At 36.9% G+C, this 23,661-nt stretch overlaps 1 protein-coding gene across 1 annotated transcript in view; it reads left to right on the top strand.

The window, feature by feature from the left end:
• LOC105493520 (usherin) overlaps positions 1 to 23,661 on the top strand; it is a 789,359-nt gene that overhangs the window by 397,593 nt on the left and 368,105 nt on the right. Inside the window, exons 32-34 of the mRNA XM_024796490.2 lie at positions 15,228 to 15,387; positions 16,732 to 16,903; positions 22,942 to 23,089. Of these exons, the coding sequence (XP_024652258.2) occupies positions 15,228 to 15,387; positions 16,732 to 16,903; positions 22,942 to 23,089 (480 nt within the window). The remainder of the gene's footprint in view (positions 1 to 15,227; positions 15,388 to 16,731; positions 16,904 to 22,941; positions 23,090 to 23,661) is intronic.

Genomic DNA, 23,661 nt, shown 5'->3' with positions numbered 1-23,661 from the left:
AATGATGCCAAGCCACTCATGAGGGATCTGACCCCAAGATCCAAACACCTCCTCAAAGGCTCAACCTCAATATTGGGGATCAAATTTCAACATGAGATTTGGCGGGGCCAAACAAACCCTATCCAAACCATAGCACCACCCAATTTGCGAGATATACCCAGGCGGATCTAAATATATCTTACATTCACAATGAGGTCCTCCTTTTATGAGGTACCAAAGATGTTCTATTAGGGTTCTCAGACAAACAGAATGGAGAGAGAGAGATTTATTGTAAGGAATTGGCTCACATGACTGTGGGGGCTGATAAATCTAAAATCTGAAGTCTGCAGGGCATGTTAGCTGGCTGGAGACCCAGGGAAGACTTAGTGTTGTAGTCTTGGGACCAAAATCTTTAGGGCATGTGTTAGTCTATTCTCATACTGCTAATAGAGACATACTCAAGACTGGGTAATTTATAAAGAAAAGAGGTTTAATTGACTCACTGTTCCACATGGCTGTGGAGGCCTCATAATCATGGCAGAAGAGCAAGAGATGTCTAACATGGCAGCAGACAATGGAGAATGAGAGCCAAGTGAAAAGAGAAACCTCTTCTAAAATGGTCAGATCTTGTGAGACTTATTCACTACCACGAGAACAGTGTGGGGGAAATCGCCCCCATGAGTCAATCATCTCCCACAGGGTCCCTCTCACAACACATGGGAATTATGGGAGCTACAATTCAAGATGAGATCTGGACAGGGACACAGCCAAACCATACCAGGGCAGATGAGAGGTTTTTGTTCCTCATAACATAAAATGTGGTGTCTTTTCCAACACCACTTCTGCAATTCTCTGACTCCCACTAGGCATGCTATAGTTCAGCTCAGTTCTGACAGTAACTACCTGGAGTTAGAGTCAGACTCCATAGATTTAAGAGTCCAGTCCCACAAGACTGCCTTCCTTTCAGAGGCCAGGCACAAGTATTGGGTTCCCAGGTTAGCCACGATTCTGTCCAGCTGAACTACAGTCTTGGGTTCCCACAACCCACTCTTCAGGGTTGATAATTTGCTAGAATGACTCACAGAACTCAAGTAAATGCTATACTTACTATTGCGGTTAATTTCAAAGGATGCATATAAACAGCCAGATGACAAACCTCCTCAAACTCTGTTGTTTAGGGGCTTTTAGGAGGTTTCATGACATAGGCATGATTGATCAAATCATTAGTCATTGATGATTGACTCGATTTCCAGCCACTCTCCCTCTCCCAAGAGGTTGCTGATTGAGGAGTGAGGCTGAAAGTTCCAAGCTTCTAATCAAGGTTTGGTCTTTCTGGTGAACAGCCCCTACTTTGAAGTTATCTAGGGGCCCTCTGATAGTCGCTTAATTGGGGCAAAAGATGCTACTATCATCTTTATCACTCAGAAAATTCCAAGGATTTTAAGAGTTCTGTTCCAGAAACCTAGTACAAAGACCAAATATCTTTCTTATATCACAGCAGGCCAGCAGACTGGAAACTCCCACAGAATTTTTATCATGCAGTCTTGAGGCAGAATTCTTTCATCTTTGGGAAATTTCAATCTTTGCTCTAAAGCCTTTCAACTGATTGGATGTGACCAACCCATATTATGTAGGGTAATTTACTTAAAGTCAACTAGCTATAAATAAATGTTAATCACTTCTAAATAATAACTTTATAGCAACATTTAGATTAGTGTTTGATCAAACAAGTGGATACCATAGCCTGGCCAAGTTGTTACACAAAGTAACCATCACAGATGTATTATTTTATTTAAAATCATCAATATTATATGAAATAATTCAGAAATAAAAAATGTGTTGTCACAGTGTGAACACTTATAAGTGTTTTTCCCGCAGAGATGTCAACAGACTGTGCTTTGAAAATTGCTGTTTTAAAAGAGAAAAGCTCATCATTCTATGGAGATGATTCAAAGATAGACAATCCAGTAAATATCTTATAATGGGCCAAGTACTACTAGTTGTTAATTTACACTTGCAACATCAAACACTATACCAGCTTTTTAAAATGCAGTTGTTGCATATAATGCATTGTGTTTTTGCAAGTAGGTATACAGGATAATTCTAATAGGATATTTATTTACACCCTAACCTTACAATTTAAATTCTGATACTCCATTGTGCTCATCCTACCCACCCTCTTCTTATATTCAAAGCTATTAGGGACTACTTGCTCGGCATAACATTCCAAATCAAACTGCAAAGACATTTTATGATGAATTAAATGGGTGATGCTCTCCCAGCCTTTGTAACTACTAGAGCAAACATCTAAGAAGCAAACATTTTTATCACAAAATTCTGATTGCCAAGTTGTTTTTATTAAATAGATATACAGTAGAGATTTTAATCTTAGAAAGCATCTAACACAAACACAGATTTCTCATTTTATAGATGAGTAAACTAAGATCCAATGACGGCAAGTATTTTTTCCAAGTTCATACAGACGACTAACAGCAGAACAAAGACTAAAGAAAGCTCTCCTAACTCCTCCCCCTATTTTTAGCATCCACTGCATTCTTTACTACAAAATTATTAGCCTGGTCTTTAATGGTGGCCTCAAAGAATGGTTTTTAGTATTACTTCCTCCACTTCTTTCATATGTCCTGTGCTCCGGCTAAACTGAACTGTGTTAAACTAAGCTAAACATTTCTCTTTAAGCTTGTACTGCATTTTTCTACAGTGTTTTTGCCAACTCTTCCCATCCAGAATGTCTTCACTCTTTATCTCCACTGCTTTAAAACCTAAACAATTTTCAATTTAAGTGCTATCTCCTTTTTAAAGTCTTTTACATTCTTCTAGCCAGATATAATTCTAGGGAAATATTGCCATACTTGACTGCATAAAGATTTAAATTGTCTATATAGCAAAATAAAACCATTATTGAAATGATAAAACAAGTGACGAACTAGAACAAAATACTTTATAGCATGCTTATTTAATAAATATCTATTGATAGCTTGCTGAGTAATAGGCACTGTGCTAGGTGCTGTATCCAAATAATATTGACTTATTAGCTTTCAGTTAGAAAAAGAAAAACACTGCTAGATATGGGTCAATTAGATAAACAGGCACCTCCAGAAAGAAAAAAAAATATGTAAATATAGTTATAGAAATAATGATAATAATAATAAATGAGATGCTACTTAACATTTTTCAAATGTGTACATATTTTTTAAAATTAGACTTCTCCATATTGAGTAGAAGATTGGGAAAAGAGCTCTTTCATGTAATACTGTTGTGAATGAAAATTGGCAATTTATATCATAATGTGCCACAGTGTTGTTCTGTATGGTCTCAATCCCCCCTGCAAATGTATGCTCTACTCTTCTCTACCTGGTCCTGAGCTTTAGCCTCTGGATTCTTTTTGGGTTCTGCCAGTGTAAGACATAATACAGAGAACAACACACAGGAAGGAGTGAGGCCAGAGTGTTTATTCCCCAGGCTCTGTGCTTGCAAGGTTTCAGATGGGCAGCAAATGTTCCTCCACTGAAGGGGAGGCCCTTCCTACAGTACAGCTGCCTTTCCAGCCTGATGTGGTCCTCAGCCTAGCGAAGTAAGGGCTTGGTCTGTGTTTAGCCACCAGCCGTGTACCATTCTTGAATGTGCCTGTTAACCCTGGTCCAAATCCTATAAATAGTCCCTGCCATATTTCTCCGTAATAATTCCATTTCAGCGTGCCATCTTCTCCCTTGTCAGGGCCCCAAATTATCCCTCTTTGACTGGGAAATTCTACTTCTAAGAGTTTATACTTAAGGTACAGTTAAAAATGTAGCCAATAATACAGTAAATCCATATTAAATGTTATAATAGTAGTAAAAATGATTCTAGTGAAGCACAAAAGAGAAATTAATCCAAACTGGAAGAGTTTGAGAAGGTTTCTCATAGGATGTGACATTCGATTTGTGTCTTAAGGGTAGCATGAGACTATGGCAAAAAAGAAATGTATATTTCTTGCCACCCAAAAGAGATATCTTGGCTCTTGAGTATAGATATTTATTACTTTCTTATGCTATATAAAGCCTAATATAGGGCTAGGTTGAAATAGTATTAAAATAATATTTAAGGATTGATTATAGGTTTTCACTGAGAACCATTCTCAGTTGATACTTTACTAAGCTGACAATAGACTTAGCACTGCCTGGCAAACGGTAGGTAGCAGTCAGTGATATAGCCATGATTATTACTGAATTAACAGCATCTTAACCTTCACTACGATATTTGAAAGGGAACACTGATTCACAGACCTTTTTCTTTTTTCTGCCACAGGTAGTCAGGCACCTATTACTCTTATTATGCCTCATTATTAACTTCTGTTGCCTAACAAGATACTATATGTTGTATGTCACATGAATATTTTCTTACAAAGTATTAATTGATTCCTAATCTTATTAAAGAATATGATAGTAGTAAATATACAACTAAATCTGAGAGAAAAAACTCTAATTTTGCAACAAAGATTTAGCCAAGTTATGCCACTAAGTTTGTCCCAATAATAACTCTGTTAAGTTATCTCGATTATCTCCTCTTTAGTTTGTGAATTGAAAGCATTAATGAAGATCAAAAGCTATCTGCTGCCTCCCTAATTCTATATCTATCCTTGTGCAAAGGCAAGGTAGGGGAGTCGGTAGGATGTTTGTGTGTGTGTGTGTGTGTGTGTGTGTGTGTGTGTAGATAGAGACAGAGAAGAAGAGCAAGACAGAGAGAGAGAGCAAGAGAAGGAGACTGAGAGAGAGGGAAAGCGGGAGGAAGGGATGGAAGGATGAAGCGGGGGGCTTTCTCGCATTTTATATTACGAAAGTAACTAAGAAAAAAAATCCTGAGTTCAGTATTTTGTAATTATTACAAATGGGATATTAGAGATGTTCAGGAAGCCAGAGTAGAAGACTGCTAAGAATGCTGTCAGCCTAAGGAGTTTTTCATGGACGCCTTTTCGTTCTAACCAGCCACAGAAGAAAAGAGGGAAATGAGGAAGCATCATCCTTTATTATCACAACTGACAATAATGGTTCCTCCTTATCCCCCATCCCCCCGCCACACACACACAAAGTAGTGACTGACAACCCCCAACAGGCTGGGATCCCCCACCACGTGCCACCTGCTGCAAACATGTTGGAGGGACCAGGTCCTCCTTTCTTTTTTGCCAATTTTCTCATTGCAAAAAAGTTTTACTATTTAACAATTAGGAGTGTCCAAAGTATGAGGGGTCATAAGATGCCTACAAAAAGATACATCCTTGTTCTCAAAGAGCTTATAACACCATAAATACTGATGACTGGTATAAGGATGCTTACACAAGAAATTTATTAAAAGGGCAACTCAGTAGAGTAGAAACTATGCATCTGTTGAAGAGAGTCAGGAGATGTTTCATGGATAATACAAACATTGAACAGGGTTTTGATGAAAGGGAGGGATGTGGATTTCTCTGATAAGGTGGAAAATATAAGCACAAATGGAAGAATTTATTGAGTTTAGTATGTGGTTTGTGTTCAGTTTTAAATATAAGTCCTTATCATAGCAAAGTGATTTCAACTCTACAGATCAGTTTGAAAGCACAGGACTGGATCTCGGTGATGGTTAATTGCTCACCTGGCCAAAGAAAAGCATGTTGCAAGGTTAAGGCTCCTATAAGGAAAAAGAGAGCAAGGATGTTCAGGCCAAATAAAGCCCCTGTTTTTATTAATTATAAGGTCAGAATCTGGTTCTTCTGGAATCAAAATGCTGAGCAAGCAATTCTGGAGCTAGGGCTACACAATAGCAGAGATGAATGCAACCTGACATTCCACATGTATTCTGGCGTAGCTCATTGCTTTTCAGGCATCTACGAGAAACATACCACTTCTCAGGTTTGCTGCTGAAGATGTGTTCTCACTGACCTATAACCTAGCAGAAGTTTTCAGGTTGGAATACCAAATAAAAAGATAATGTGGTCAGTGCTACCTATACTGCTCCAAAAATTTTAAACCTCTAATTGATGATTTGTAGGAAGGATGCACAGAGAAAAGAAAGGAAAACCAGGAAAAAGCTGTGTTTTTCATTTATGAAATATTAGGAAGTTTTCAGAATAAGACCCCAAAAATACATATTAGATCATAAAGAAGCAAAAAAAAAAAAAAGTGCTATGTAATTTTCTGATGGTAGAAACAAATAAGAAGATGTAAATTCCTCAGTTTACACCACGAGTTAAAAGAAAATCATCACCTACTTATTGGTTCATTTTGTAAATTGAGATCAATGAAATTCTCTGAACAACAGCATGAAATCAATCATAAAATAGCATATAATTCATGGCCAGTATTGTAAATTATGGTTTGCTTGACAGTAATCGGTGAGGTTTCCATGCACTGGGATGCATTTCCTTGTAACACGTCTAAGGATAATGCCTGTGGATCCATTTCTAATGCATATTAGAGTGATCTGTTTCTCCCTGTCCACAACTCCCTGTGTTTGATCTTATGCAAATGATGCAATCAAGCAAATGGAAAACAAGATGTTGCTGCTCAGGGACTCTGACAAACAGTGGCCTTATGTTTTCAGGGTTTCCCCACCCTCCATTTACGGAACTCAGATTTGTGTACATACCTACAATTGTTTGAATCCATTGATACATTTACATTGCCCTTGAAGGGCCTAATCACATCTGTAGAGACATAGTACCAAATCAGTTGCAGTTAAGCTTGGAGGAGAGTTGTCATTACTTTCCTCTTTGCTTTAAATTTTAAATTGGTGGCTTTGTTTATGACCTCACTCTCAAAGAACATCTTAGCCTCACTTCCCTGTTACCAACCCTTTTTTCATTTCTTTTTATTTTGTTTTTAAAAACTTCTCTCTCATTCCATTCATTCATTGTGCATATGACTATCCCTTCCCCCAACCCCCAACCTGATGCCTCTTCCTCTTTTCTTCTCCAATTTTTTTCCCTTTCCCTCATCACTTCCTCCTGTTTTACCAAGAATTTCCCAATCAGATCACCATGCAACTTTCTCTGCCATATGTCAAATTAGGTTCTTCTCTCTCTCTCTCTCTCTCTCTTCTTCATGCTTCATTATTCAAAGAACACCAGTAACATTTCATCTTCTTACGGAAATAAATTGAGAATAATCCATTTTGGGGTGGATAGTATAGGCATAAAAACAACTTGAAAGTCAAAAAAGCTATTTAATCACAGTGGTTTTCTTTGTCATAAGTTTACAGTTTTCAGATTCTTAAAACCAAAAGAAAATCCCCAATTTCTATTGTAGTGATGACGTAGCAGTCAGATTTCCCAAACAAGAAATATAACCTAACAAAATACTTTTTTGGTGTGAATTAGCTTATCTTAAAAACTTAGAAAACATTGTAATTGTACCTAGGTTCTGAAAAGCTTGTCTGTGTGGTTATGATAAGCAGAGGTGAGTATGTTGAGTATGTAGCATTCATAAATTTCAGTCTTCAAGACATATATGTATGTATCTATCCCTGTGTACAGTTATGCTTTTATTTCTATAATTCAGTTTAATATCTGACTTTACTCCCATGTAACGTAGTAGTAAGTAAATCACAGTCACTTTGGGGGTCCTCACGCCTCCACTAATTATGTAAAAGCTTCTGTAGTCTTACCTAGTTCTTTAGCATATGGAGTGTGGCCACCTGGGATTCTTTCTTTCTCTGTGCAAAGGGATAACTCTTGAGACAACCCCTTCACATTCAGTGGATATACTCATTGCTTCTACATCATACTTGGGCAACTGATATCTTTACAAGGTTTTCTGTGGCCCTGCCTGAATACAGACACCAAAGTCATTTCTTTTGCTCTGGTCTTGCCCCCCGACCTGGGACTCTACCTTGAAAACAGGGGTCAGGGCTCCTCCTTCAGAGAGCTTGCACATTTCTCCTTCCTTCTATCCTTATTCCATCAGCCAGAGAATTCTGAATTAGGGAAGTGGGAGACTCCATACTTCCTGTTTCTCCCAACATTATATCTGAACTCTGAGTGAGTCTTCCTTCTCTGTTCCCTCAGTCACTCTGTCTAGAAGTTTTTTTTTTTTTTGTTTTGTTTTGTTTTGTTTTTTCCCTGCCTCCTGACCAGTCACGTTCTATTTTATGGAGAAATCTATTTTATAGTTAAATTCTGATTTTATAATTTAATTGAGTGTACTAGTCTGTTTTCATGCTGCTGTTAAAGACATACCCGAGACTGGGTAATTTGTTTTTTTTTGTTTGTTTTTTTGAGACGGAGTCTCGCTGTGTCTCCCAGGCTGGAGTGCAGTGGCGTGATCTCGGCTCACTGCAAGCTCCGCCTCCCAGGTTCACGCCATTCTCCCGCCTCAGCCTCCCAAGTAGCTGAGACTACAGGCGCCCGCCACCACGCCCGGCTAGTTTTTTTGTATTTTTAGTAGAGACGGGGTTTCACCATGTTAGCCAGGATAGTCTCGATCTCCTGACCTCGTGATCCACCCGCCTCGGCCTCCCAAAGTGCTGGGATTACAGGTTTGAGCCACCGCGCCCGGCCTGAGACTGGGTAATTTGTAAAGAAAAGGAGGTTTAATGGACTCACAGTTGCATGTGGCTGGGGAGGTCTCACAATCATGGGAGAAGGAGAAAGGCACATCTTACATGGCAGCAGACAACAAAGAAATGAGAACCAGGCAAAAAGGGAAATCCGTTATCAAACCATTAGATCTTGTGAGACTTATACACTACCACGAAAACAGAAGGGGGAAACTGCCCCCATGATTCAGTTGTCTCCCACTGGGTCTCTCTCACAACATGTAGGAATTATGGGAACTACAATTCAAGATGAGATTCAGGTGGGGACATAGCCAAACCATATAACTGAGAAACATTTAGATAAAAATTAAATGGAGAAAAGATATAGGGTCAGTAGGAGGGAAGGATGAAAGAAACAAAATAGGTTACTATGACGATCAGATTGAACAAATCCATTGAACAAATCCTGAGCATTGTAGGGGTTTAGAAGAGGAAGCTCTACCCAAGGGCTTCAATTTAAATGCTTACTTGGTTCCTCAAGAGAATTGGCCAAACTGTGAAAGGAGAAGAAGGAAAAACAAATCAACACAATGAAGAGACAAACAAAAGAACAACATAATTATGGCTGAACAGTTCCAAGAGCCCAGTTCAAATTGGAAAACCTGAAATTATAGTAGACTCTTTCAGTGTGTTCAGTGATGTCTCTCAGAAACATCTTAGAGGTATGAGAAGTATTAGAGACATAAGATGATAAGATTTATCCAGAACTGGAAATCAGGATAGCCACATAGAAGAGGACTGGGGATGGGAAGAGCCCTATGTGACCCAGGGAGTATGGTGTTGTAATGAATGATCAAATTTCATAACAAGGGAAATGCCACTATTGAAAATATTCTGAGAATAAGAAAAAGAGGTTTAATGGACTCACAGTTGCATGTGGCTGCATGCAAGAGACTGGACGTTGTGGAGCGGCATAGGAGTGATTGCATCGATGTGACAAGTGGAAGAGGTGGGAGGTAACAAGTTTGTGGTCACAGAGTGCAGGCTTTAGATTTAGAATCTTGGAAATCACTCTGAAGATTATCAAGTAGTAGGTGTAACTATGCTGAATGATGAAAAAATGAAGTAGAGGTGAAGGGCATTGCATTTGAGGAAGTTAAAGTAAAGCCAGATTCAGAGATGAGTCATTATTGAGGATGTTAGAGTTGCCAAAAAGGGATTATGATTGAAAAGAAAACTGAGCCAACACTGAAGTCATAGAGAAGAGAAGCAGTGTGACCGGAGATGTAATGGGGCATGCGTTAACTAGGTTTGGGGCATATCTTCTTTTAAGTAATGAATTGATATTGATTAACTATTGCTATTTTTCCTCCATCTATGGTATAAATATATATCACAGAAAATTTGAAAAATATATGTAATAAAAATTAAATCTATATGCACTTACTCTAAGAAAAATATTGTTAACATTTTGGTATACCACTATCTCCTATTTTGTTTTTATTTGTTTTTATTGTTTATTTCTTTTACAATGAAGCACTGGTATTTTAAAATTACGTTTTGGCCTTCAGGTGGGTACAGCTTTGCCTTTTTCTTGTATTTAATGGTAAATCTCCTTTATCTTACAACTATAGACCCCTCCATTGGCCTGACAATTGTATTCATTATATTCTTGAAGATTTTAAAATATTTTTAGACAGTACTATATTTCTGAGAAAAAAAATGGCAAACTGGGTAGAGGGCATAGAGGTATCCCTCTGGTCTTGCTCATTCATTTTCAACAAGTAAAATTACATGAGTTAGTCATCACACCAATCCTGGAGATATCCTGGTGAACATGATAAAAAATATTTCTCTGAACTCAAGAAGTTTACATTCTTCTGGGAAGGATATAATATCAACACATAAATGAAAAGACAATTTCAGACTTGTTTTAGTAATTATGATACGGCACTAAACAAGGTGATATGACAAGAACCTGGGGATGATGGTGGCCATATTGTTCAATTATCAAGAAAGACCACTCATAGAAGGATGAGCCTGAAGCATAAGAAAGAGCAATCCAAGCACAAAGAAAGAGAAACTAGATTTCAGTTAGAAGACGCAGCACCTGCAAAGGCCCAGAAGGGTGAACTTGTTGTGTTAGAAGTACAGAAAAATGCCTAGGGCTAGTGTATGAAAAAAAATGGGGAGAATGCTAAGTCAAATAGGATCTTATTGACCATTATTAGATTTCATTCTAAGAGCAAAAGAAGGGCACTTCAGGGTGTTACTCTGAAGAATCAAAAGATCACCCATGGTGAATGATCTTGCTTTCTTCACTGGGAAAACTGAAGTAGTTAGAGGATAATTCCCATAGACTCTGCTATCCTCTGCCCATCCACCAGCATTGGCACTCATATAGTGTGCATTCTCTCCCATTACTATAGATTGTCTCTGTTCCAAGTTCAACTCTTTCACTTTTGAACTAGATTCTCCTCTTTCATATGTTCAAGGACAAAACTCCAGCAATTTTTTTCTCTTTCATCCGTGTCTAGTTTTCCGTTTGCTGCTGGGTCACCCCATCTCATACAACATAAATTTTTCTCTCATTTAAATTACTTTAAAAATCTTCTCTTGATTCTACTCACCTTTTATTTATTGCTTCATTTATCTGTTTTCCTTTGCCACAGAACTTTTTGAAAATGTTCGTTATATTCACTGTCTCTAATTTCTCTTCTATTTCCTTATAAGTCCACTCAAATCAGGCTTTGGTGCCAACAAGTTCACTGAAACTTCAATTGTGCAATTACTGATGACTGCCATATTGCTCTACCCAGTGGACAATTTTTAGTTCTCATCTTATTTCACCTTTAAGTCTTAAAAATTACTTCATTTGACTTTCAAGACACCATAATCTCAATGTTCTTCTCATACCTTACTGGTCACCCTCTGTCTCCTTGGTTGATTTCTCCTTTATTCGTTGGTGTCTTTTATGTTGGTATCCCAAGGTTTTGGTTCTTATACCTTTTCTCTTTTATATCTACACTCACACCATTTGCACTCCTAGCCATCTATATGATAATGACTTACCGAATTATATCTCAAACCATAAACTCTTCCTGTAATTCCAAACTTCTGTTTAAATATCTCGACAATCTCCTCTTGGTTATCAAACTAACATAGCAAATATCTAATTGGCATTCATTATATGAATTCTTATCTTCTGCTCCATGCCTCCCTCAACCAATAAAATGGTTACTTTATCCTTCCCTTTGCTCAGGTCAAAAGCCTTGGAATCAACTCTGGGTTTCCTCTTTCATACTCTACCTACAATGCACTAGGAAAGCCTGTTAGCTTTGCCTTTAAAACATATTCAGAATCCAACCACTTCTTACCTGATTATTACTGGCCTCCACTTACTTAATATTACAGATAGCCTCTTCAGTGAGATTTATTCTTATGCTCTTGCTCACTACCATCAATACGTCATCTAGCAGCCAGAATGATACTCATGAAGTCCATGTTTGATTGCAAGACAGCTCTGTTCAAAATCCTTGGTGGCTCCCTAAGGAGAACCTCTTAGATTAAAAACCAAAATTCTTACAAAGACCTACAAGGCCTGCATGAACTGGCCCCTCATTAAATCTCTAATATACCCTTTGATTTACTTCTTTCTAATTTGTTCTGATCCATCAACATCAGCCTCCCTGCTAGTCCTCAAGCATGTCAGGCATGTCCCCCTTTCCATGGCTTTGCTCTGCTTGTTCCCTCTCTTTGAATGGTCCAACCCCAAAATTCCCACAACTTTTACACTCATCCCCTCTTCAAGTCTTTGCTCAAAATGTCACCTTCCTAATGAGGCCTCTGCTGACTCTTACCTATTAAAATTACCCAGAACTCCTTCCTCTGTTCTGTGTTTTCTGCAGCAATTTTCATGTAATGCAGCATGAACATCTTAAACTCTGTCACACATTCACTTTAAAGACATGCTATCTTCTAAAATGCAACACCTTTGTTACCCATAAACTTCACAATACCTTAGATAATCTAGAGGTAAATCCTAACTAGGGATGGAGGATTTGACAAGGTCAACTAAACTATCCCTATTTCAATCCTGGCTCACTAGCCATTCCAGCCCTCTCAAGCAACATGACCCTTCTAAGTATACTTACTTCCCATCCTGACCCCCCACTCCCAGTCCCAATTATTCTAGAAATGAACACTGCCCGCTCCATGGAAGAATTCGGGCATGGACAACAAACCCTGAACTAATTGCTTCAGGAATCTCCTTCCATCTGAGGCAGATATTCTGGGTGGGTTTAGGGCTTAGGTGATCACAGTCGCCTTCAAAGCATGCAGTTTATAGGGGAAAGGTGAGTGGGGCACTCTGTGATAAGCAGACACTGTGATATGTGATACTATGATGTTGCATTCTTGAGAGACCTAAGTCCTACCTTGAGATACCTGAATTCCAGATATGCAAGTCTGTACCATGGAAACATATGCAAGCAAGCATCAGGCCTTTTTGAATGGAGTAACTTCTCCACCACCTACAAATTGGGTAGGTAAATCCCTGCCCCAGCAAAGCAGAATGTGAGAAAGAAGGAAAAACTGTCCCACTCCAAAGAGTTCACTGGCCAAAGAATTTTGTAGCATCCAGTCTCAGTTGCAGCTGACCACGACAATCTGATATGGCCATTGTATATTTCTAGGTCACATGGATTTGGTTACTTGGAATATAATTTCTGGCTGAAGCATGTTCTTTCAGCAAGATGGATGTGTTCTCAGTTGAAACACTATAGGTTTTCTCCAATTGCACTGACTTACCCACCAGGAATTCCTCTAAGCTTGGTGACCTCCTTGGTTTTGCTCCTGCAACGGGACTTAGAGTCAAATCCCCAGCTTCTCTTTTTCAGGGAGGACAAGGAATTCAGACAGATGAGAACAATGAGAGAGAGAAAGGTCACCAGAGAGAGAAGATGAAGAGAGCAGGGGAATGACAGATACAATATGTTAGCATATAAACACATTATAATTTTGGCCAAGATTGGCCCCGGTGGTAGGTGTTTTGCTTTGCATGAAGTTTTCTCTCAGTAAATAATAGTCTACTCTCTCAGTAGCACCTGAGGCCACTGCTCTAATGATTTTAACTTCATAAGTTTCCTAGAATGTTGATCCAAATGAAGGCACCCCAGTTCTGTCTCAGTCGTGCACATATAGTGTGACTGTTGCTGCCATCTCTCAGCAGTCCCTGGCAATGCCACACTGCTTCACCACAAGCTTCAAAGTGTCCTTGAAGTATATGTTTTCACTACATTGATTGGGAGTGCCCCATCTCAACTTGCAACCATTGAATTCCTGTAGGATAGAATTTGTAAAGAAAACAAGGTTTAATCAAAAGCATTAAAAGTCTCTTCTTGTTGATAACTTTTTGTTCTAAGGTAACTATATTTACTGTAAATTATTTTTTTAATCTCTCTTCTAGTGAACTACATGTTTAACCAATTGATTATACTTTGCATGAAAACCAAAGTGTTCTTTCCCCAGTTTACTTTTGTTATCAGTGCAATGCAAAATCTGTTTGCCTGAATTAGGTTGCATTTCATTAATCTCTTCAGCATGAAATTGTGGTGGTTCATGGTTAATGAGATTTAAGAATGTGGGTTACTTAAATTGTGACTAATTTATTTTAAAAATATTTCAGAAAATAATGATTGTTTCTGGTAGTGTTAAAGTATTAATGATACTTTAATTAATGTAAGTCTTGGTACACCTGACTGAACTTTGGTTAGATTACCAAGTGTAGTGAAATGTTCAGGATATTTCAGAATTGAGTTAGTATATTACAGATTAGTTTAATCTAATACAAGAGAATGTGGTATGTGCCTAATACAAGACAGGCAATACAAAACACGAGGAAAGTTCAGGGGAGGGAGAAATTCTTTCGGCCTAGGGCACTACCCTACTCTCATGGTCATCTTTCAGACCTAGCTCATCACATTCATTAATTATTCATTCATTCAAAAACACATATTCAAAACCTACAATATGCCAGGTATTGTGCTACATACTAAGAATGCAAAATGAATATATTACCATTCCTACTCTTAAGGTATTTAGTGTATCAGATAGTCATGAGATAGTGTTTTTAAGTGTTAAGTTAAAGTATGTACAAAGATGAAGAGAAGAGGCTAATAGCTCCATCTTGTGCTGGGGTGACAGCAAGGAGTGTTAGGGACATCATAAGGAAGAAATAGGCATCTGCACTTCACCTCGACAATTTGAAGGTCAAATAATAGTCAGGTGGTGGACAGGAGAAGAAAGAAATCTGACAAACGGAATTACAAGCTCAAAGTCATTGTTACAAGCTATGTATTTGCATTTCAAAGGCAACTCCTGTTGTCTTCAAATGTGCTTTAAAATAATTTAAATATCTCATTTATTTTTAAACAGAGCCATTGAACTAAGACTAAACTTAGCAAATGATTTACTTGGTCACAGACATTCCAGAAAACAGTAAAATTGTTAAAATGAAAAAGTCAAAACAAGAGTTTGATTGACACTTGTCTATTTAAACATAACCAGAGTATATTTAAGGGATGAAGCACTCTGTATGGTATTGCTATTGATTTTTATGGCAATTTATTCATATTTTAAGCCTTACCTTAGCAATTCTTTGATGTAGAACTATAGTGGAGGAGTGAAATCTCCTCATAAGAAGTATAATGCTAAGTAAATTCTTGTTTCTCCCTACCCCCTAGATTTAGCAGTATTTACACCCCACCAGTTTCTACTCAGTGCATGCACACATGTGGGCTGTACAAACAGTTCCTGGGTCCTACTGTACACAGCACAGCTGCCACCAGAACACGTGGATTCCCCAGTTCTGACTGTCCTGGATTCTAGAACTATACACGTACAGTAAGTAGAAATGTTGTCTTTCTCTCATGCTGGTTCATGCAAGAATCCCAGTGAGTTTAATCAGGGGAGGAGCTTGTGACATAAAATTAATTTTATTGTGATTAAATGCATAGAAGTGATTAGTTCAGTGGATCTGGGAACCTTTGATTATCACTTGCCAGCCTAATTTCCATTTTGTCTTTATGCAATCAGGCTGAGCCACATAGGTACACAGATTCCATGCAAACTTTAGTAAAGGAAAAACTGATCACTTTCATGACTGCCTTGAACTTTTTATATATGGGGCATTATTTGTAATGATTTGGAATTAGAAAGTATTTATATCTTTTTGAGTATAAACCGGGACCTTCTTATTCCCTTATTACCTGCAACTGATATCAGAAAGGAAATTTCACATATAGGCGTGTTCAGATGATTTCTGGTATTAGTGATTCTTGCCCATTTCCTAATACATGAGGTATAAGGTGTACTATTGTACTGAGCTAAAATCTAATAGATCTCTCTTATCAAGAGTTAATACTTGTTCATATTTATCTCTCCTGGTCTCAGTTTTCTTATCTCTAAAATAAAAGTTTAGGCTGAATGAATTATGACATTTATTCAAGCTGAAAAATATTATGATTCACATCTCATTGTTCCATGTCTAAATTCTCCTGTTGGCTTCGTGTGCCACTAAGCCAAGCCACGTGACTTAGCCAAAAAGATCTCCCACGACTCAAGTATTTCTCAGCTTAACAATTTCCTGTCTATTCCTTGATTTGCCCTTCTCATTTCCACTGCTATGTTGTAACCCTCATCTGGAATGCCCTCTGTTCTTCCTTCTACCTATCCAAATCCAATCCATCTGTTAAGAATAAAATCTTATGTATCTAAGTAGTGTGTCACTTCATTCAAGAAATCCTGCCTGATTGTTTCAGCTCTTCCAATCATCAATGTCACTGTTTTCTATAATTGTATATTAACCCTATGTTGGATTCCTGGATTTTCCAGGACAATTATATTGTTCCCTCTTTTCCCTGTATCTAAGTTCTCAGATGTTTTACTTCTGAAGTTTTTGTTCTATAGCTTAAATTCAAAATAAATACTCACTTATACATTTTTGTATTGTTAGCTAATTAAAATTATAAGTAACCAGACGGCAGGAGCCATATCATATTTTATTTTTGCCCCTCAGAATAGGCATTGGATAACTACTTCAGTGTTTTATTTTAAATGAATCAATTTTGAGATTTATATTTTATTTAAAAAGTGTCACAAATCCAAGTTCAAATGTGTCCTTTGAAAATCCTGCATATTTTAGTTTTGACTTGAATGAATGATAATGCTGCATTTTACCATTCCCAGGTGGAAACAACCAAGAAAAATAAGTGGGATTCTGGAACGCTATATATTATATGTTTCAAATCACACAGATGATTTTACAATTTGGAGTGTCATCTATAATAGTACAGAACTTTTCCAGGATCATATGCTACAATACCTTGTACCTGGTAATAAATATCTCATCAAGCTGGGAGTAAGTTTATTTCCATCACTTTCTCTTTTCTCATTCCACTTCATTTCCACTTCTTCTCCCTCTCCTTTTGTCCTATCTTTTCTTTCTCTCTCTCTCAAAAAAAAAAAAAAAAAAAAAAAAACGAAAAATCAAAATCCTCATGTATTGCTATTTATACTGAAAACTCACTTCCCATCCTAAATGTGAATTCTGTTGATCTAATACCTACATGTTTATTTTATATTATTCAAAATGATAGAATAACACCTGAGTCAGTAGATTTTTCCAAGTCAAAGTTGGGATTATCAAGATTTTTAGAATTACTTGTAGAACATCATAATTGTTCAGAACTTTTTCTAAAGTGCCAGGATTAATAAGGTTATTTCTCTGTGGCATTTGTATTCATTTAAAAAACAATGCATAGTATGAAAATTTAGATCCTATATTTTTAAATGGAAGTTTAAATGACCGTCAAATATTCTTGATTGTTGTTACATTCTGGTTTATATTATGCTCATATCTCAGAAGAACAGTCACTTAATAAAACCCCAGAACCAACATAGTTTAGAGGTTCCTTTAGACAGACAATAGCATTTTTTTTTTTAATGCAAAATAGCACTTTTACACAAAGGTCTTTTAAAAGACCTTGATATTACTGCGGAATTTATACTCAGTAGCTCCTTTTGTTTTTTGATGAAATATAATCTTTTTTAAGTTTAATAGCACATCTGAAAATAACTGAATATAAACATGAGATTGTCCCTATTTGTTTTAAACACACTCTTCATTTTATAGCAATACCTATATAAGGATATTTGCTTTGATAAATGCCATAGAAAATATTCTGCTCTTGATTATGAATAAATTTACATTTATGTAGACACTGTGTATGCATTCATTTTACTTAACATGCTCTTGAATGCTCTAAATATTACACTATGAGAAAATAAACTACATTCAACTATTGCTAACTGTCTGACTTAACACCACAAAACAAGGGCAATCAGACAGTGGTAAAAAATACCATTCAAAACTAACTCCATGTGCCTAGGTATTCCACATAGCAGAGTTTATGAAACAGCACTTTGGTTACTTACAGTTTTATTACCCATTAAGTAAGAAATATACTAACTCGATTTTCAAATGCTAACACAGAAATACAAACTATTTTCAAAATAATGGTAGTATCAAAATCAGGAAGAGTCTTAATTTTTTGGAAGCAACCAAAATTAAACCGAAATTGTGCTCTTGGTTTTTATCAAAAGTAGGCAAATGACACAAAACAGATTCTATTCCTAGGGCAGATTTTAGGATGTGCTGTGTGGTCCATCAGAATTCGTATCAATCTCCTATATTTTATAAATCCTTAATACCTTGAAAATACATACTGGTAGATTAGGAGTCCTCTGCCCTGAGTATTAATTCAGATTTTGCTACTAACTGTGTGACCTAAGGCAAATTCACTTAACCTCACTGAGTTTTATTTTCTTCAAGCCTAAAATTAGAACATTGAACTAAACGATTTTTAATGTCTCTCAGCCATAATATTCTATGATGCTAAAAAAAGTAATCCCAAACACTGTTCTATGGAGTCAAATGCTATCTGTCAGCCACTGAATAGTGTTGATGCGAGACGTTGTAAAGATGTGAAAATCCTTGCCTTAACTCTTGGTGGGGAAATAAACTTGCTCACACTATTTTCGAGTTCACTATATTTATTAGGGCAGAAAATAATATATTTTCAGGAAGGATTCAACTAACAGGTTTTTTACTTAACTCTGTTAAACAGTAAATTAAATGAACCAAAACATTTTAGGTTCATCCTGGTTAATTGAGGGATTATTATATATTTCACAGTTTCAATATAATAACCGGCTTTCAAGGTCATTAGATTCATAGATTGAGAGCAGGTTCTCAGCAAAGTGGAGTTGCCTTTATAGATCATTATAGCATGTTGACTAAGAGCTGGAAAACAAAACATAAGATAACAAAGCCTTTAAGCAGCACTTGGAATAGAAAAAGATACATGGGGATTTGAACCGCTATGATTTACTCTAGGCTTGGAGCAGGTATGTTACTTCATGTAACATCGTTTAGTTTTCACATTTGACTGGATTATAAACTGCTGAAACATAAGGACTGAATCTTTCAAAATTCAATCTGCAGTTTCAAGCACAGGGCCTACTGGAAACTGGAAGCTGAGCAAACAATTCCTGAATGCATGACCACCAAAGACATCATTTCGTAAAGGTTCTAAAACTTTTGATATGAATTCAGTAATTTGCTTGGAAGCATTGGAATTAGCAATGGTGTGGTTCCAAAACATACTCTTTCCACTGCAAGAAAAAAAAATAGCATAATATGTTGCTACACTCAACAAAGGCTATTTTGAAATATGATAGCTCCTAATAAAGAAGACAGTACGTTAAAAATAAAATAAAGAAGCTATTAATATAGACAGCTATCAAGATAGGTGTTGTTTGATAATTTTCATACTACTGCTAGCCATTTGTAACTTGATGAATTCTAAGTATTATATGTTCCCGAAAGATTCCTGGAAATGGCTTAACTTTTTAAGTAATTATGGATCAAGTGGCCTTTTTCTTTTTCTTTATGTTTTAAAATATGTTGCACTCTTAACGCCCTCAATCCCTATGGACCTGAAAATTTACTGGAAAAGAGAATGCTAGTTTGGTCCGGGCACAGTGGCTCACGTCTGTAATCCTAGCACTCTGGGAGGCCCTCGTGGGCAGGTGACTTGAGGCCAGGAGTTCAAGACCAGCCTGGCCAAGATGGTGAAAACACATCTCTACTTAAAATACAAAAAATAGCCGGGCGTGGTGCTGCAAGCATATAATCCCAGTTACTCGGGAGGCTGAGGCATGAGAAACCCTTGAACCCAAGAGGCAGAGGTTGCAGCGATATGAGATCTGCCTCTGCACTCCAGCCTGGGCAACACAGCAAGTCTCCGTCTCAACAACAACAAAAAATGGAATGCTAGTTTTGGATTGTCTTAATAGTCATGATTTCAAAAATAATTGATACAAGTTTATTATTTATGCATTTTATTGTACCAAAATTGAATCCCTTATTTGCTCAGATGTTACTCATCATTTCAAGGCAGAGTTATGCCTTTATGAATTTTTCAAAATGGCTATAACTAAGAAAAGCTGAAAGAGATGAGTGAAAACAACTTATTTTAATGGCTGTCAGGCTTTCAGAGACCTTGCCATTTCATAAAGGCATCTTTAATCAACACCAACATTTTGTTTAGTTTTTCCAAACCAGAATTTTAATCAGCATTCAGCTGTATTGAATGTAGTGGCCTCTGGTGCGGGCAGGTCAAACAAGATACTGATTGGTTCAATTTCATTTAGATGATGTCAGATTAGACCAATTGGAAGCAACTTTAAGAACATTTATTTTCCCATCAAAGGAACTAAGGTATTGTGTTGCTTACTTAGAACCCTCTAAATACATCCAAAAAGAATGTGGGCAAAACAAAATAAAATAATTTGCAGGTAATTCTGTTATTTCAGCAGCCTCTTTATAAATAATTTCATTTACAAGAAAAATTCTTTCATAAATGCCTTATATTCTTGAGAGATTTCTTTGTCAAGTTACTGGTTTATTGATCTCAGATGACATAGTATAAGAAACAGTCCTTCTAAACCAAAGGATGTTTTTACTTATCCTAGAAGACATCATAAAATCCTCAAAACAAAGTAAATTTTAATTCACACTCTGTTTAAAAAATATACACTTATATGTTGTGTAGTACAGAATTTATTTGGGGAGCGTTAGCAGGGGAAATATCTCAGCACACAACGAAGAAAAAAATAGTGACAAATAGACCATCAGAGTTAAATCCCAGTGTTTTACAAATTTAACAATAAGAAGCTGCAACATTTTTCCCTTCTAAGGGAAAAAAATCTGAAAAATGCAAATGAATTGATTTTTTTTTTCTCCCTGAGAAGTGGGAAGAATTTGTCTTTGACCGTTTTTCCTTTGATAACTCAGCTGTCTCATATGGCCTCTTTTCCTGCCATATTTTCTTGTGGACTTTTAGCACATTTGAAATGTCTGGGGTCTTCAACTTTTATTTTTTTCTATTTTAATCGTTGGGCAGTTATTTTTTGAGATAACAGTGACTTGTCCTAAAGTTTTGAGTCATAGTTTGGCCACATTTGCAAAGATTCCATTCTCAAGAGGAGTATGGTTTTTTTCTTGCATAGAAAGGCACATGCCACAGCTGAGAATTAGAGAAAACCCACAGAGGTTAATTAGGTACCCAATGTTAATGCAATTTCATGCCCAGACCACAATTTAACTCATCTGAAACTTGCTTAAGCTGGTAAGAAATTATCCTGAAGAAATGGGCTACTGCTATAGTCTTGTAATAGCAAGTGAGATGAATATCCATGTTTGTTGACTATAAACTGTTGTTTATGCTTACAATGAAGAATTTGCAACAAGTTTCAACAACGTTGCAAATAGTAGTATACTCCGATATTTTTAAAAAATCTAAAAATCGGTCAGCCTCCTTCTGTCTTTGTGGAAAAGAATATTTACTGCTTTAAGAATCACAAAATCACTCCCTCAGTATCAAACTGAGAAATCAGAGGAGATGCCTAAAGAAAGAGACGCTTTAGGCCGGGCGCGGTGGCTCACGCCTGTAATCCCAGCACTTTGGGAGGCCGAGGCGGGCGGATCACAAGGTCAGGAGATTGAGACCACGGTGAAACCCCGTCTCTACTAAAAATACAAAAAATTAGCCGGGCGCGGTGTAGTCCCAGCTACTCAGGAGGCTGAGGCAGGAGAATGGCGTAAACCCAGGAGGCGGAGCTTGCAGTGAGCCGAGATCGCGCCACTGCACTCCAGCCTGGGCGACAGAGCGAGACTCCGTCTCAAAAAAAAAAAAAAAAAAAAAAAAAAAAAAAAAAAAAAAAGAAAGAGACGCTTTAACTTTTTATCTTAGTAATATCTATCTTACACAAAAGTGAGCTAAATAACTCTGCTTTTTTACACTGTCTTATGATTTTGCTTTATTTTCTTTTTGATTTTGGTAAAATTTAGTACTTTTTGAAATATTTTTAAACTTCGTTGTATCAATTGAAATTGTAACTTGAAGAGATACTGAACCAAGCTTAGTATAGTTTTCAAATATCATTGTTATATAAGGATATAATTACTAATATTTGCTAGCAAATATGGGCTAAAAAACCCCTTAATGTATGTATCAATTTCCTGGAAAATTGCTTGTCCGGTAAGTTTAAAAAAATTATTTGCAGTTTACTCTGAAGGTGTACACAGAAATTTCTGTAACATTCATGTTACCATTTCTGACATTAGTGATACGTAATTAGGGAACAGAGAGTTCTGTGATCATGTTAAATTTATCAGACATGTTTTGATGAAGCCTATCTATTCTGACACATAAGTGAATTATGTGATCCTTTAAGCCATTAAACATTCACTCAACAATTGCTTTGTATTTATTGTTTTATGAGAAACATTGTTTTATTTCGTTTTACTTGGTGTTATACTGTAAACATATTGGTCACACTGTAGAAATAAAAGGCAATTGTATTTGCTGCACATCTTTTCTTCCCTAGAAGTCAGTTGTTTTACCTTAAAGTAGTCTTCATCCTCTAGTACTTTACTTATGTTATGTGTACACATGCTGTGTGTGTGTGTGTGTGTGTGTGCGCGCGCGTTTAATTCACTCTGAAAAGCTTTGTGCAAGGCTAACTTCAGCAGGGCTGTTTATCCAGTCAATATATGCCCTACATCTCTAGGCTCTCACTTAGGATGCTTCCCTAATTCATACATTCATACTGTCTCGGTTATTCTCTAACTATTGGGGATGGTTATCTCATGCCTTATAAAGCAAACTAAATAAATGTTAAATCTTAACATTGAAATGAATTTATTTTGGGAGAGTAAAGGTAGCACTATATAACAAAATCTGAAACTCTTATTGTGAATTCTCTGTCCTCAATGTTCATGAAAACTTTCGGGACCAAGAGTGAAGTGCGCATTTTTGCATCTCTGTTTAGGCTTGCACGGGTGGTGGGTGCACAGTGAGTGAGGCCAGTGAGGCCCTAACTGACGAGGACATACCCGAAGGCGTGCCAGCCCCCAAAGTCCACTCATATTCACCTGACTCCTTTAATGTCTCCTGGACTGAGCCTGAATATCCGAATGGTAAGTGAACTCTTTTAGCCTCAAGTTAAAAAGATGATTAGCAAAGGTAAATTAATATTCTAAATGGCAGCTTATATGTGGTGCTTAATTTTTAATGATCATTTTAGCACATAAAATACCTAAGATAGTATCATTGTCTGTAGTTGGGGAGATTGTGGTTTTTAGGCTAACACACAATTTTGGTGGCTCAAAAGTGCTCCCTTTTGATAGTTCTTGTGTACTGCATCTTATTGTTTAATATGCTCCAGGAGAGGTGAAGAGAGCAAATGGGGAGGATTCCCAAAAATGCCGTAGTGAGAGTGACATTGTATTTTCAATGACTTTCTGTTTTTAAAAGCCATTAGTTCTTCCTCGGAGAAGGAGAGAGGTGGAAAGTTCATGTACATATGGTGTCAAAAGGCTTTTGATTTAATAAGTTTATTTTAAAAGAGGCTACTTGGAACTCTGTATTTTTTAATGTACTATTTATAAATATTTCAACATGCAGTTTTTAAACAACGCATAGATTAAACACACATATATTTATACATATTTAGCTGGAAGCAAGTTCTGTGCATTTCTAAGCAATATAT

This window comes from Macaca nemestrina, chromosome 1, assembly GCF_043159975.1.
Source record: "Macaca nemestrina isolate mMacNem1 chromosome 1, mMacNem.hap1, whole genome shotgun sequence".
Taxonomy (NCBI): Eukaryota; Metazoa; Chordata; class Mammalia; order Primates; family Cercopithecidae; genus Macaca; species Macaca nemestrina.
Note: the sequence above shows the minus strand (reverse complement) of the source record. Positions and strands in the feature narration are given on the sequence as shown.